Here is a 16,739-nt window from a genome sequence, read left to right on the forward strand (position 1 = left end):
CCTCGCTCACAGCAACCTCAAACTCCTGCGCTCAAGCAATCCTCTTGCCTCAGCCTCCTGAATAGCTGTGTGCCACCACGTCCGGCTAATTTTTTACTATCTTTGGTAGAGACAGGGTCTCACTCTTGCTCAGGCTGGTCTCGAACTCCTGAGCCCAAGCCATCCTCCTGCCTCAGCCTCCCAGGGTGTCAGGATTACAGCATGAGCCACCGCACCCGGCCACATTTACATTTTTACTGTCAACATGCTTGACTTATACAATAAGAAAAAACCAAAAATATAATTAAATATCAGTAATAAAATGCAAATGTAATAACGCCCATCTCTACTTAAAATTCTTCTGAGGCTCCACATTCCTATCGGGTGAAGTCCGAATTCCTCAGTCGGCTTGCAAGACCCTGTGTGCTTCCTCCTGCTCCCCTCCTTATTCATCTACTTGCTGTGCTTTCCAACGTGCCACACTCGCACTTTGCCTCTAGGCCTTCACATAGGCACTTCCAACTGCCCGAAATGATTTTCCTCTTTGGCTCAACCATATGTGACCTCACTTTAAATATCACTCTTCCTGGAGACTTCCTGATCACCACTCCCAAGTCTAGATGGGAAGCTGTCTTCTATATTTCCCTAGCACCCTGCACTTAACCTTATCACAGCCGTTATCTCAACATAACTGAATAAATATATCTTTCTTGTTCGCAGTGGGTTTCCCAGTGCCTAGAATAGTGCCTGACACTTAGTGGATACTCAGTTAAATGTTGTTGGAAAAAATAGAAGTAAAAACAATTAGCCATTAGATTTGGAAGGGTTCTTAGAGACTATCGAGCCTAACTTCTTTCTACACGAGGCCCAGAGAAGCAGAGCCAGGTTCTCATCTGAGGTTCTTTCCTGAACTGCTGTGTGACCCTAGAAAATGCCTTCGCCATCTGGGTCTCATTCTCTCCAGCTATAAAATGAGGAAAGCCCATTCTGCTTCAGCTTTTTCTGACTTTGCCTCCTCCTCCTCCTGGGTACTGGGTACCTCCGTAGGATGGTGCAGTAGAAGTATAATGTCTGGTTCACCCCCTCAACTTGCTGCCAATCAAGTTAAGGAGATAAGACAGATACAGCAAGGACGTGCTCAATCAAATGTTTCTGGTGATTTGGTCTTGCTAGGAGATGAGAAAGGGAGAGGTCAGGGAAGCCTGGGGGCATTAAGGCCCCTGCAGGAGATAAGGCTTGAGCTGAGTAGGCAGAATTTGCCCAGGCAATGAGGTTGAGAAAGTGTCCCTGGCACAGAATGGGCTGGCCACACCACGTGACGTAACTTACAAGTGCTCAATAGAGGCTTAGGCTGATGCTAATTCCAATCCCAGCTCTGCCACTCACTAGCCCTTTGCCTTGGACACATTTCTCAACCTTTGCAAACCTGTGTCCTTACCCTCACTAGGGGAATCTGAATGTCTAGCTTGCAGGGGACACGGATTAAATGTATGTGACAGTATCTAGAATGGCGCCTGCTGCCTAACAGACCATTTTAAGAAATGCCACTTTCTTTTCTTCCTTCCAGCCATATAAATGAACTTGACATGTCACTGGCAAGAACATCAGAAGTGCAGCTGGGGCTTGGGGACCAACGGCTCTTTCTGCCCAACCATTCATAGTCTGTCCACTCTGCTATGACTTGCCCGATGCCTCGTCATAACACACAATCACACACACGGGCTTCGTGTAAAATCCAAGGGGAAAAGGAAGCTCTTTCCAACCCCCCACCAGATGGGGCCACATTCAGAGCGGTCCATTACCATCGAGAGCACAAACAAAGATCCAACACCCAGGCCTGGCCTGAAGTCTCCCTCCACCACGGGACTTGTAAGACATGAGATTTTGAGACCAAATGTCACTTTCTGTGGGGCTACAAGGAGAGGCTGCAATTAAACTATCGAACAATCCTATAAAATACCTTGGAACATTTTATAAAGCTATTGATATTTCTGTAGGCAAACAGAATGAGGCATGTGCTGTGGCAGGAATTAGGGAGGGGTGAGGGTGAAGATGAGAGTGAGGAGGAAGGTTGTTTGTTTTAGTCCCCCCTGCTGATGACAGATCGAGACTGATGAGGATTTAGGAGCAGCACCCCAAAAGAAAATCTGGCATGACCTCATTTATCCAGGACCCTCAGGGAAAGAGCAATAGCAGCCCCTCATGTGTGGAGATTATGCCTTGAAGGAGAGCATTTAAAGTTGAACTTAAGCTGAGGTTATTAATCTTTTGAAGAACTATAGACCCTTTTGGGAATCCAACAGAGAGAGCTATGCCCTTCCTCCTTGCACAACACAAATAGACCCTGAATTCTACTTGCAGTGTCATAATATTCATGGACCCCAGGTTTACAATGCCTAACAACATAAGAAATTTTTCTTAATGGAAATATTTCTTTACTGCATGACCCAGTTTTCTGCCATGGAGACCTACCCATACCATAATTGCTTCTCACGTTGTGAGTGGAAACTAAACGGACTCTTTCAGTTCCTCTAGGATCAGCAGGGGAAGTTCAACGATCCCTCAGCTAAGAGTCAGAACACTTGGGTTCCAGAATCAGCCTTGCCCCTGCATTTTAAGTCACCCTGAGCCAGTCTCAATTCTTCCTGGACTTCAGTTTCTTCATCTGTTACAAAAAAAAAAAAAAGTTGGGGGAGGCAGTGGGGATGGAGTTTTGACTAGGATAGAAATTCCTAACCTGCATCCTGTAGAAGATGATCATCATGCACAAAATAAGAGTTCCATGGCCAAAATAAACCAGGGAAATATTGCATATTCTATTCCCTTCTTGGAGATGCACAAAATTCATTAGCATATTCAGGTCTCTGAGAAGTCCTGCAATTTAAAAAACCTGCTGCATCTCATCTCGTCTAACATTTCCCTAATTGATTTGATCTGTGACTTATTTTTTTAGTGGATTAACTACACTGCAATTCTATCAGAGAAACATTAACTTAGCACTGAGTTGAGAAGCCAGTAACATGTGACTCCTATTTAATGACATCTATTAAAGCTTTGCAAACAAATTAACACATGTCATAGAAAATTATAGAAGGCTGGTATTAAAAGAGAGTAGTATGCACCCTAGGACCAGCAGGAACACTGTAGAATTCTTCCATCCATCTTTCCTTCACTGCTTGGGAATCAATTGTTCTTTTTTAGGCAGAATAGTTTGAATGCTCAGACATCAGCTTTCAGTCTTTCCTTTCATTCCTTCAGTCTGTCTAGATTGGTGACTCTCCAACCTTAGTGTGCATAAGAATTTCTGTACTATTGGGGTTGATGGTGAAAGGGGTATTTCAACTTTATTTATAATATATTACTTCTCTTATCTAAAAAAATGCAGCCAACATGACAAAACATTAACAAGATTATGAAAGCATTAGCCGGGCATGGTGGCGCATGCCTGTAGTCCCAGCTACTAGGGAGGTTGAGGCAGGAGGATCGCTTGAGCCCAGGAGTGTGAGGTTGCAGTGAGCTATGATGATGTCACTGCACTCTAGCCAGGGTGACAGAGTGAGGCTCTGTCTCAAAAAATAAATAAATAAATAAATAAAAGATTATGAAAACAGCTGTTGATTACATCAGTCTTTGAACTTTATTTTAAACTCTTTTCAAAAAAAGGAATAACATTTAAATAATCTCAGTTCAGCGTTGAATATACTTCATGGGCCATTTAAGAGGATTTTCAGGGGTAATTATGACTCCCCTGGTTTTTGCCTGATGCACAGACTTTCTGTTTCACCCCCATATAAGATGCAACCGCACTCTAATAACGTCCTCCAGAAAAGGTTTTGGAGAGCACTGGCCGAAAGCACCTGGGTCCCCCTGGAGTGGGCGCAATGTCTCACGCTGCATCTTGTCCCGGCTGTAGGACTATAGGGTCAACATCTTCCTGAGGCAGCAGTGGAATGACCCCCGGCTGGCCTACAACGAATACCCTGATGACTCTCTGGACCTGGACCCATCCATGTTAGATTCCATCTGGAAACCTGACCTGTTCTTCGCCAACGAGAAGGGCGCCCACTTCCACGAGATCACCACAGACAACAAGTTGCTGAGGATCTCCCGGAATGGCAACGTGCTCTACAGCATCAGGTGAGTTCCGTACAGGTTCGCCTGCTCCCGCTTCAGAAGGCACCTTGCCCCACTGCCTTCTGGGAGCAGACACTAACAAGGGGCCCAGACAGAGGTGAGGGGGTCCTGGTGACCCAAGGCCCTTGCAGAATAGGCAGACCTAGCTCTACCACTTACTCTCAGCAAGTAAGAATAAAATACCGTGGGGACTCCTAGGAGCAAGTGGTTTATTATGAATACAACCAAGGACACCAGGGAAGGCATCCTGGAGACGGTGCGGTTTAAGTTACCCAACATTTCCATTAAACAAGACAGGAAAGAGTATTCAAACATGATGACCAATCGCAGCAGCAAAGGCACAAAACCTGGAAAATCACAGCAACTCCAAAGTAAATGGGCCTGCCAGGTGGGTGGTGCTGCTCACAGCGTACGCCAGGGCCCCCTCCTTCTATAAACTCTTTCTACCCTCCATACCCTGCATCGAGTCTCGGAGGTTGGACGTCCTCCCCAGCTATGGGGTGTCCCTCAGGTACTGGTTAGGGGCAAAGCCTTCAGAATCTCCTGCAACCCCTCCCCACCTACTCCCTCATCTCCTCCCCAAAAGAGACTTGGGGAGAACGACCAATGTCCAAGAGGTGAAGAAATGATCTTACACATGTAATAATAACAGCTACCACTTACTGGGAATTTACTCACTACGCTGGGTACTTTCCATGTATTATATCTTATCCTCCTAACACCCCACGAGGTAGGTCTTATTATGCCCATTTTGCAGATTAGACAAGTGAGGATCTGAAAATGGAAGTAACTTGGCAAAGTCCCCGAGTTAGTAGCAGAGCCTAGATTCTAATCTGTATTAATGTAGATCTGACGTCCTCTCAAAATCCAGAACAGTACATGGCATTCAAGAGGCACTCAACTATTTGATGAATGAATGAATATGTTTTTATTTCAAAGAACTTAAAGGGGCATTAGTCCTAAATGAGTCCCCTCCAAGGAGTCCAAGCTCAGGGAGGAGGCTGTACGGGTCCTAACCCTCAGGTGAGACTGAACTCAGAGTCTCCAGAGAGCAGCTGGGTGGGGAGAGAGCTGAGGAACCTCACCTCCAAGGGGCAAGCTTGGAGGAACCAGAGGCCCCCGTGGCCTTCCCCACCCTGCAGCCCATCCTACCCTGCACACATCCAGACCAGAAGAGTGATGGGCTTAAGAAATGGCCATGCAGGCCCTGACCGGCTGGAGGAAGGGCAGGGTCACCCTGTTTGGATTTGCTGCTGCCAGGCTAGTTTCCTATCTCCAGGAAGCTAAGTCCCAGAGCAGCATGACAGAAGGACAAATCAGCAGAAAGTGATGTTTCCAAGGTCATTCAACGCAAGGAATTTAACCCAGTGTGACAGCTGCCCCACTTTGGAGCTTTTATTTTCAGAAATTCAACTGCATTCATTTTCCCCCGCCTTCTTCCACTCCCTTCTTTTCCCTTTTCTTTCTTTCCCTCTCCCTTCCCTTCCTCCCCTCTTACTTCTACCTTATGCTTAAAGGGGCCACATCCAGAGCTGTGGGTGTACGCTAGAGGGAGAAAGTCACAAAGGGCCGAGTGCCTTGCCATGTGCAGCTAAGTTCCACTAGAACAGTGGTCCCCAACCCTTTTGCACCAGGGACCAGTTTCATGGAAGACAATTTTTCCACAGACAGGGGCAGTGGGGGATGGTTTCAGGATGATTCAAGAGAATTACATTTATTATATAGTCAACCTCTCTGCTAATGATAATCTGTATTTGCAGCCGCTCCCAGCGCTAGCATCACGGCCTCAGCTCCACCTCAGATCATCAGGCATTAGATTCTCATGAGGAGCCTAGATCCCTCGCATGCGCAGTTTATGGTAGGGTTTGCTCTCCTATGAGAATCTAATGCCGCCACTTGTCTGGCAGGAGGCGGAGCTCAGGAGGTGATGTGAGAGATGGGGAGCAGCCGTAAATGCAGATGAAGCTTCACTCACTTGCCCCCTGCTCACCTCTTGCTGTGCAGCCTGGTTCCTAACAGGCCACGGACCAGTACTGGTCTGTAGCGCAGGGGTTGGGGACCACAGCACTAGAACACCACCAACTAGGTATCTCAGGGTGTTGGCTTTTCATGACAGCAGTGCTAGAAAGCCTGCCAGCAAACACATGAGCCAACCCCACTAGGACTCAGAATCCAAAGGCCAAGAGGCGTGGCTTTGAATCCTGGCTGAGCCATCAGCTTGCTGTGTGACCTTAGGTGACTCTCACCCTACCCCTCTTTGCACCCTGGCCTTCTCACCTGTCACAGGAGGGAGTTGGCTTGATGATCTATGGCTCCTTTGGGCTCCGAGACCCTTTCTTCTCTGTTCCCTGCAGGAGGTGCTCAGATGTTGGCTCAGCCTTTCAAGCTGCAGTCTGGTCTCCCAGCCTGGGCTGCAGGCCTCAGATTCTGTTGAAGGGACTCCCTCTGGTTCTGAGTCTGTGGCCTCTGCAAGGATGGAACAGCCAAAATAAACAGCTAGCCCAGAATCCCGGGAAGCCTGACACTTTCCAGCTGACCCCAGCAGGAGCCCACTGATATGAGTCAGCTGTGTTCGGACACCCAGAAGGCAGGGGGGCTCTTTGAAATCACTTTTGATGAGCCCAGTGTGTGAAGGGAGGAAGCCAAGAACCACGTGCAGCATCTGCTGCAGGTGCACCTGGGGATGCCTGAGGCCTGGTGCTGCTCAACGTAAAGTTCGACCTCTGTCTCTGTCTTAGGGCTGTGCAGAAGTGTGGGGAAGTGGGCAGCGCCTGCCTGCAGGCATCGTGTTAAAGACAGGTCTCTCAAAGCCAGAGAGACTCCAAAGAAACCCAGAAGTTCCACTGACTCTGTGTGACTTTAGGCAAACTACTTTACCAAGTTCGGTATCAGGAACTTGGAAACATACACACATTTATTCAATACACACTAGTTTCCTGACCTCCTTTCCCTATCCTAGACAACTGCTTTTCTGAGAGTCACTAGAATGGAGGCACAGCCTCCCTGATCTGTGGATCCAGCATCATTCAGCTCCCTTCTCTTCCCAGAATCACCCTGACACTGGCCTGCCCCATGGACTTGAAGAACTTCCCCATGGACGTCCAGACGTGTATCATGCAACTGGAAAGCTGTGAGTCCCTTGCATGAGTCCTCTCGAAAGAACCAGGCTCCCATTTACCCGCGAGACAGGCAGAAATTCCCACACAGCTGCTCCTAACTGCTGGACCCCAGGAGATTACTGTAATAACCCAAAATATAATACTAGATGAAGGGCTTTGCTTTTAGAAAATGGATTAGAAATATAATGTCCCTTATATTGTCTGACTAAGGCTGAAGCTTAGAGCCAGAGGCATTCTCCAAAGAGGCATGTTCCATGTCCCTCCACCAGGAATGGAGGAGAAATAGCTCGAATAAGTCACGGTCCTTGAACTCACAGGAGGCTCCTCCAGCAGGGGAGAAAGAGGACTGACTGCACAAATTAACAAAGGGCAGGCAGTGGTCAGCGGCGTGTTGTTAGAGTCCAACATGCTGTGGCCTCAAGGCAGATGGTGTGCTTTCTTCTGATGGGGAAGGAGAGAGGGTCTTGGAAAAGGCTTCGTGGAGGACCAAGGTTTTGACAGATGGGATAGCTGACTTCTTTGACTGCAAACACAGAAACCAAACTAACTTAAAAGTACAGAACCGGGTGGAGCATCTAGGCAGCAGGAACTAACAGACCACTTCCCTGGAGCCCGGCCTGTGGGAGGAATCAGCACCCACCGATTCTGAACCTCTTGGTACTTCACTCAAGAGCCAAAGTCCTGGGGCAGAGAATCTGACTGGCCCAATTTGAGTCACCATTTCACACCTTGTCCCCACCCCCACAGTTAGTGCCACCAAGACAGCGCACAATAGAGTCGCTCCCCAGAGGACAATCTATTGTAAGCAAAAAAGGAGGCTGGGAAGGGTGGTGTTCTGGTAAAGATAGATGTCAGCTGCATTGCACCAGGGGGGTGCGGGTGGGGACGACAGGACAAGCTAAGGCAGGATGGGGAAGGGCTACAGGGTAGACATAAACAATTAAATGAGTTTCAACGTCCTTTGTGAGAAAAAAAAGTGACAGTGTCTCATGAGTTCCATTGAGTGTCTGATGCCCCTCTCAGCCTCTAACCCTAACCAACCCTGACATGCTTCAAACAAGTGCTTCTGGGTGGTGACTGCCCCTTCTTCTGATCCCATCCCAGTTGGATACACCATGAACGACCTCATCTTTGAGTGGCAGGAGCAGGGAGCTGTGCAGGTGGCAGATGGACTAACCCTGCCTCAGTTTATCCTGAAGGAGGAGAAGGACTTGAGATACTGCACCAAGCATTACAACACAGGTAGGTGCGAGGGGCCACCCTCATCAGATCCCACCCCCCGACCAGGACCAGAGGTCATTTCAAACACTCATTCAGTCATTGATGCCACAGATCTTATGAAGTACCCACGATGGGCACAGCTCCGTATTTATTACCTCGTGGTTAAGAGAACAGGTTTTGAAACCAAAAATCAGTTCTGACATTTTCTCCTTATGAATTCTGGAGTGAGTAACTTAAGCTTAGGCCATACCTAATTACAAGGGAAGCTGGTAAACACAGTCTTTTGTCCAGGTAGCAGAATGGATCCTACTCCTAAGGCAGAAGGGAAGAACTGACATTGGGAAGACACCTGGCAATCTCTGTCACAGAACGGCTGGCATTTCTGATAGGGCAAAAATGTAAAGAATGCTCACATTGGAGCTCGGCAAGAGGGAAGGTTAGTAGATAGTTGGAAAGGGTCCGCCAGCCTGTGAGCTACAAGAGGGCAGAGAAACCACAACTGTTTAGCTCAGCCGTCTACCTCCTATGCCTAGCATGGCCTTTGTTGGAAAACTGAATACATGAATGCCCTGGGGCAGGACCAAGACTGGCTTTGCATGTCCCTCTCGGGCTGGGAACGAGCTCGTGCAAGCACTGTGGAAGACAGTCAGTGGCTTGGTACGCCAGCTGGAAGGCTGGGTAGGAAGCTGCTGTCTCAATCCAGCTGAGCAGAGGCAAGCAACAGGCTGGGAACAGGCCAAGTAGAGGAAGAGGGAGAGGAGAGCGATCGAGAGAAACCATTCTAGGCTCTGGTGCAAGGAGAAAGCCCAGTGAAAGGGCAGGCAGGCTGGGATCTGGTGTGTCTGGGACGGCTGTCCCTTTCTGGGTCACTTTAGAGAGGTCTCAGAATTTCAAAGATACTCTGTTCATTCCTGGACAGGCTGAGACTCACAAGGATGGTGGTATTCCCATTAGCTGCCATGAGAACGGTGACTCCCCATGAATCAAACCATCACAACTGAACCTCACATACCTACCACAACCTTTACTATTTATACAGCATTTTCTTTTTTTTTTTTCAGCTTCCTTGAGATATAATTGACAAATAAAAATTGTATATATTGAAGGTGGACAACTTGATGTTTTGCTATACATATACACAGTGAAATGATTACCACAATCAAGCTAATTATTATGATATATCCATCATCTTACATACTTACCATGTGTGTATATGTGTGTATGTCTGATGAGAACTCGTGTTCTCCGAGCAAATTTAAAGTATACAGTATAGTATAGTTGACTGTGGTCACATGCTGTACATTAGCTCTCCAGAACTTATTCATCTTGCACAACAGAAACATTGTACCCTTTGACCAACATCTCCCCGTTTCCCCACCACCACCCCCGCCCCTGGCAACCACCATTCTATAATACTTTCTGCTCCTGTGAGTTTGACAATTGTAGATTTCACACATAAGCCAGATCATGCAGTATTTTTCTGTGTCTGGCTTATTTCACTCAGTATAAAAATGTCCTCCAGGTTCATCCATGTTGTCACAAATGGCAGGATTTCCTTCTTTTTTAAGGATGAATCATGTTCCACTTTCTTTATCCATACATCCATTGAGAACTACCTTATGATCCAGCAATCCTACTTCTGGATATTTATCCAAAAAAAAAAAAATGAAATCAGTATCCGAAAGAGACATCTGCACTCCCACTTGATTGCAGTATTATTCACAGTAGCCAAGAATGGAAACAACCTAAACGTACACAGCCTTCTCTCATTTGTTTCTCATTTGCTCTTCACCGTTTTCATTTACGTGAGCGCTGAGCTCCGTGCTAGCTCTGTGGTTACGAGGAGAAAAGACTGACAAGGCCCTGCCTACGTGGAGCTTGCAATCCAGGGGTCTCCAGGAAACCCCCTAGTTACCATGCTTCAGTGGACAGGAACTGAGACCCACACTGTGGGGTTGGCCCTGTCCCAGTTCCAGGGATACACGGACAGGGAGGAGACAGGCTGCGCAGTCCAGTGCAGAAGACAGACAGCGTGACATGCCCACTCACTCACTGCAGTACATACACCTTAAAGGCTCTGATGATCATGTGAACAGGGCTGAGGGAACACAGGAAAAAAGAGAGGGACCTGCCTTGGGGAGACTTCACATATACACCGGCATGGGGGAGAAGGAGCATTTCTTAGGCCGGTTGTGGAAAGGAATAAGGGCATTCCAGGTAAAGGGATGAGCAAGGTCCAAAGCTCAGAAGTATGAAAGAGCCGGGAATGCTCAAGGCAGGGATGGAAGACAGGGAGTCATAATAAGCTTGGAGACAGAAGGGGAAGGACATAGAAAGACTGGTTAGAGCTCCACTGCCAAGGGCAGACGGAAGAGTTTGAACTTTACCCTATAGGTAGTGGGAACTTCCTTGAAGTTGGGAAGTATGAAGAGGGAAGGAAGGAATGAAAGGTTTTACAAGAAGAAGTAACAGGACCAAGACATGCTTGGGGACCATAACTGGCAGAAGGGTACAGCTCCATTTAGCCATGCCCATTGTTAGCAACAAAGTGATGATGATAATGATGATGATGACAATGGCAACTGACAATCCTGGGAATTTGTGATGTGTGAGGACCATGCTAAGGTCCTCATAAGCATCATCTCATTTTTTCCTCGCAGTAGCCATAGAGGTAGCCACACGAGATAAGTATTATTATTATCCCCAGTTTACTGTATGTGAGGAACCCGAGATACAGAATGATTCAAACACTTGCCTAAACACACCTAGTGTGAGGCTGAACCAAGACTCCGGCTGAGGTTGCTCTAAACCTAAAGCTCTTGCTCCTACCCACCAGGCTACATGCCCTCTCACTATCATTTCTTGCAGGTAAATTCACCTGCATTGAGGCCCGGTTCCACCTGGAGCGGCAGATGGGCTACTACCTGATCCAGATGTATATTCCCAGCCTGCTCATTGTCATCCTCTCGTGGATCTCCTTCTGGATCAACATGGATGCTGCACCAGCCCGTGTGGGCCTGGGCATCACCACTGTGCTCACCATGACCACCCAGAGCTCTGGCTCACGAGCATCTCTGCCCAAGGTAAGTCCCGCTGCCCAAGAGCACAGAACACCCAGACAGATAAGGTGAGAGCTCACTTCCTTGCCCTGCCTGAGACATGAGGAGCATAAGGAACTAGTCACCATTTATTTATCTACTACACTCTGTAGGACCCAGCATTCTGATCCATCAAACCTTCTGCTAGACTCAATGTTGCTCCATTCTCTACCAACACTAGACACACATTCTCTCCATTACTATCAACGCTCAACTTTGCATTCTCCATTCCCTTTTAGAGCGAAGTACAACACTCTGCTCCTTTCATCATTAGTAGTAAATACTTCGTGTTAGGGATCTCCAAGACTATCCCCACACTCAGCGATTTGACAGAAGAACTCATAGGATTCAGCATTTAGTTGCACTAACAGCTAAGATTTATTACAGCAACATATTCAAGATATATAGCTAGACCATAAGGGGAAAAGAACACAGGCCGGGCACAGCGGCTCACACCTATAATCCTAGCATTTTGGGAGACCAAGGTGGGAGGATCACTTGAGGCCAGGAGTTTGAGACCAGCCTGAGCAAAATAGCAAGACTCTGTCCCTACAAATAACATAAAATTTAGCCAGGCATGGTGGCATGTGCCTGTAGTCCCAGCCTCTTGGGAGGCTGAGGCAGGAGGAACACTTCAGCCCAGAAGTTTGAGGCTTCAGTGAGTTATGATGCCACTGTACTCTAGCCTGGGCAATACAGTGAGACCCTGTCTCAAAAAAAACAAAAAAGAAATAAAGAAAAAGAAAAGAACATAGGCAGAGACTGGGGGATCTGGTGTACAGGCTTCCTTGGTCTCTCCCATGAGTGGTCACACAGAGCACATACTTACTCCAACAACAAAAATGCAGAGACACGTGTGTGATGTTTCTGCCCAGAGAGACAGACAGAGAAAGCACCCGATGTTCTAACTGGAGGCTGGTCACTTAGGCACCCTTTGCCTAGAATGTGCCAAACTCCAGATTCCCACAAGGAAAGCAGATGTTCGGAAGATTACACAAGCAGTCTAGGCACAGTGAGCCACCCTTGTCAGTTAGAGAAAGTAGGAGCACTCTCAAAATCCAAGTTCCCAAATGCCAGCCAAGGGCCAACCTTGCAAGCAAGCCCTTCTCAACATAGCAGCCTCAGGCCTCCCATGTTAACGCTTTTGGACATACCTTGCTATGATTCTTACATTTCTAATGTTAAACACCACATTTACTAGTAACTCATAAACCACATTCTGTTTCTTTCACTATTAACACTAAACAGCATTTTGCTTCATGGACCACTGATGTCAGATTAACATTCTTCTCCATTCACCCTCATGCTAGACACAACATTCTGTTCTATTCATTTCTAACACCAGACACAACATTCCACTTCATTCATTACTAACACCAGACACTATTTCTCCACCAGGCACCCTTACAATCAATGCAACATTCTGCTCCCTTCACTGTTAACACCAGACCTCGCATTCTGCTTAATTCACATTTAACACTAGACACAGTGTTCTGTTTTATTTGCTATTAATGCCAGACACCACATACTCTTTCATTCACCCCTAGTTGAGGTGCAACATTCTGTTCCCTTCACTGTTATTGCTTGATGCTTCATTCTACTTTACTCTTTTAATGCTAAGCACTGCATTCGACTACATTTACTATTATCGTCTGAATCACATTCTGCTTTATTCCCTCAACAGTAGACACAACATTCTGCTCTACTATTAATGCCAGACACTATACTCTGCTTCCTTCAGCCGTAGGATAAACACAACGTTCTGCAACATTTCCAATTACTGCAGCACTTAACATTCTGTTTTGATACAGAAAAGTTGAAAGAATATACAATAAATACCCTAATATTCTCCATCTAGATTCACCAATTATCATTTTGCCACATTTACTTTCTCTTGGTAGATAGATAGATAAATAGGCACTACGTAGATGGAATTTTTGCTGAATCATTTGAGGGCTACACAAACATTGCAATTCACCTCAAAATAAGGAAGAAGGATCACAATGACATGGTTATGTCTTTGAAAATAAACATTAATTCAATAATTACTATTGAATGAGAAATAATTCAGTATCACCTAATATAGAAGCTTTATTTGAATTTTCCCAGTTGTCAAAAAGTCATCAGTAAATATGATAAGAGACCCAATTAAGGATCCAATTCATATTGGATATGGTTGCTCTATTTCGTCTCTTTTACTCTAGAACAGTCTCCCCACTGTTTTTTTTTTCCCATGACATTGATTGTTCCATTAACTTTTAATGTGAGACATAACAGTCTGTTTCATTTGTCATCAACAGTAGACACCTCACTCTCTTTTCACCCTTGCAACAAAACTCAACAATATGCTCTCTGCACCATTAACACAAGGCTTTGAATTCTGCTACATTCACTATAAATGCTTGAAACCAAATTCTCTGATCGCTATTAACACCTGACAACACATTTGCTGTGTTCAGTTGTAACAGCAGACATTAGACTCTGCTTTCTGTTTTTCATGTTAGACTCAACATTCTGCTCCACTCATGGTTAACACTAGACTCAGTATTTGGTTCCATTTTTTATTAACATTCACCTCCACATTCTCCTCCATTCACATTTTTTATTCATTCATTTTTTTTAAGCATAAAATTCAGTGGCTTTTAGTATATTGACAATGCTGTGCAACCCTCTCTATATAACTGTCTACAGATAGTATCTAATTCCAGAACATTTTCAACACCCCCAAAAGAAACTCCATACTCCTCAACAGTCACACCTCATTCCCTGCTCCCACCAGGCTCTGGCAACCATAAATAGATACTTTCTATCTCAATGAATTTGCCTATTCCGAACATCTCATATAGACAGAATAATACAATATGTGGCCTTATATGATTGGCTTCTTTCACTTAGCATGATGTTTTCAAGGTTCATCCATGTTGTAGAATGCATCTGTGTTTCATTCCTTTTTATGGCTGAATACTATTCCATTCTATAGATATATCTCATTTTGGTTATTCATTCAGCAGTTGAACATTTGGGTTATTTCCACATTGGGCTAGTATAAATAATGCTGCTATGAGTATCTGTGTACAAGTTTTTGTGTGGACATATGTCTTCAATTCTCAAAGATATGTAAAAGTGAAATTGTTGTGTCATATGTTAACTATATACTTAACTTTTTAAGGAACTGCCAAACTATTTTCCTAAGTGGCTATGTTGTATTACCATAACATCAGAGTTCCAATGTCTCCACATCCTCACAAACACTTACTATCTTTTTTTATTATTATAGCCATCTTGGTGTGTGTGAAGTGGTATCTCGTTGTTGTTTTGCTTCGCATTTTCCTACTGAAATAATGTTGAGCATCTTTTTATTTTCATGAAATAATGAATAATGTTCAGTATCTTTTCATGTGTTTATTGGTCATTTCTATATCTTTTGTGAAATTTCTATTCAAATCTTTTGGCCATTTTTTATTTCTCTTGTTATCATTGAGCTGTAATTGTTCTTCATGTATTCTGAATTTTAGACCTTTATCAGATACGTGATTCACAAATATATTCTCCCATTCTATGTGCTATGGTTTGGATATTTGTCTCCTCTAAGCCTCATATTGAAATTTGATCACCATTGTTGGAGGTGGGGCCTAATGGGAGGTGATTGGGTCATGGGGACAGATCACTCATGAATAGATTAATGCCCTTCCTTGGAATGCGTTCACACCTTATTAGTTCCCAAAGAGCTGGTTGTTAAAAAGACCCTAGGGCTGGGCATGGTTGCTCACGCCCATAATCCTAGCACTTTGGAAGGCTGAAATAAAAGGATTGCTTGAGGACAGGAGTTGGAGACCAGCATGAGCAATATAGCAAGACCCCGTCTCCACAAAATAATAGCAAAATTAGCTAGGTGTGGTGGTGCACACCTGTAGTCCCAGGTACTCAGGAGCCTGAGACAAGAGGATCACTTGAGCCCAGGAGTTTGAGGTGGCAGTGAGCTATGATCACACCACTGCACTCCAACCTGGGGAGCAGAGCAAGACCCTATCATAAAAACAAACAAACAAAAACAGACCCTAGCACCTCCCCTGCCTTGATTCCTCTCTTGCCATGTGATCTCTGCACATGCCACTCCCCTTCACTTTCCACCATGAGTGGAAGCAGCCTGAGCCCCTCACTAAATGCTCAAACTTAAACTTTTCCAGACATTAAAATCAAGATACAAATAAACCTTTTTTACTTTATAAATTACTCAGTCTTAGGTATTCCTCTAAAGTAACATAAAATGGACTAAGACATTGTGGGTTGTCTTTTCACTTGATTGATAGCATCATTTATGCACAAAAGTTTTTAATTTTGATGAAGTCTAATTTGTCTGTTTTTTCTTTTATTGCTTGTGCTTTTGGTGTCATTTTTTAGAGACTACTGCCTAATCCAAGGTCATGAATATTTAAACCTATGTTTTCTTCTAAGAGTTTCAATGTTTAGCTCTTAACGTTTTAGGTCTTTGCTCCATTTTGATTTATTTTTGTATATGGTGTGAGAGAGGGCAGCCAACTTCATTCTTTCACAGGTGAATATCCAGTTGTACCAGCACCGTGTGTTGAGAAGAGTATTCTTTCCCCCACTGAATTGACACCTTTGTCAAAAAATCAATTGACCATAAGTGTGTAGGTTTATTTCTGAACTCTCGATTCTATTCCATAATCTATACATCTGTCCTTATGCCAGTACAACACGGTTTTGGTTACTGTAGCTTTGTAGTAAGTTTTAAGTGAAAAGTGAGTCCTCCTACTTTGTTCTTCTTTTTCAAGATTGTTTTGGCTATTCTCAGTCCCTCACATGTGCATATGAACATGAATAAAAGCTGGAGTTTTAATAACAAATGTACTGAATCTGTAGATGGATTGGGGGAGTACTGCCTTCTTAACAATATTATTGATACACCTTCCAATCCATCAACACAGGCTGTCTTCCCATTTATTTAGGTCATTTTTAATTTCTTTCAACAAAGTTTCCTAGTTTTCAGTGTACACTTACCTTGTTAAATTTATTTCTAGGTATCGTATTCTTTTTGATGTTATTGTAAATGGAATTGTTTTTAAATTTCATTTTTAGATTATCCATTCTAGTATATAGAAATACAGCTGATTTTTGTATGTTCATCTGTATCCTATAACATTGGAGAACTCATTTCTTAAAACTT

General features: G+C 44.7%; 1 protein-coding gene across 4 annotated transcripts in view; it reads left to right on the plus strand.

Moving 5' to 3' along the window:
- GLRA1 (glycine receptor alpha 1) overlaps positions 1-16,739 on the plus strand; it is an 80,179-nt gene that overhangs the window by 53,659 nt on the left and 9,781 nt on the right. For all 4 annotated transcript variants that reach the window (XM_069484339.1, XM_069484340.1, XM_069484342.1 and 1 more), the window contains 4 exons: positions 3,893-4,116; positions 7,161-7,243; positions 8,337-8,474; positions 11,322-11,536. In XM_069484339.1, coding sequence (XP_069340440.1) covers positions 3,893-4,116; positions 7,161-7,243; positions 8,337-8,474; positions 11,322-11,536 — 660 coding nt within the window. The remainder of the gene's footprint in view (positions 1-3,892; positions 4,117-7,160; positions 7,244-8,336; positions 8,475-11,321; positions 11,537-16,739) is intronic.

The sequence above is a fragment of the Eulemur rufifrons genome, chromosome 10, assembly GCF_041146395.1.
Source record: "Eulemur rufifrons isolate Redbay chromosome 10, OSU_ERuf_1, whole genome shotgun sequence".
NCBI classification, from domain to species: domain Eukaryota; kingdom Metazoa; phylum Chordata; class Mammalia; order Primates; family Lemuridae; genus Eulemur; species Eulemur rufifrons.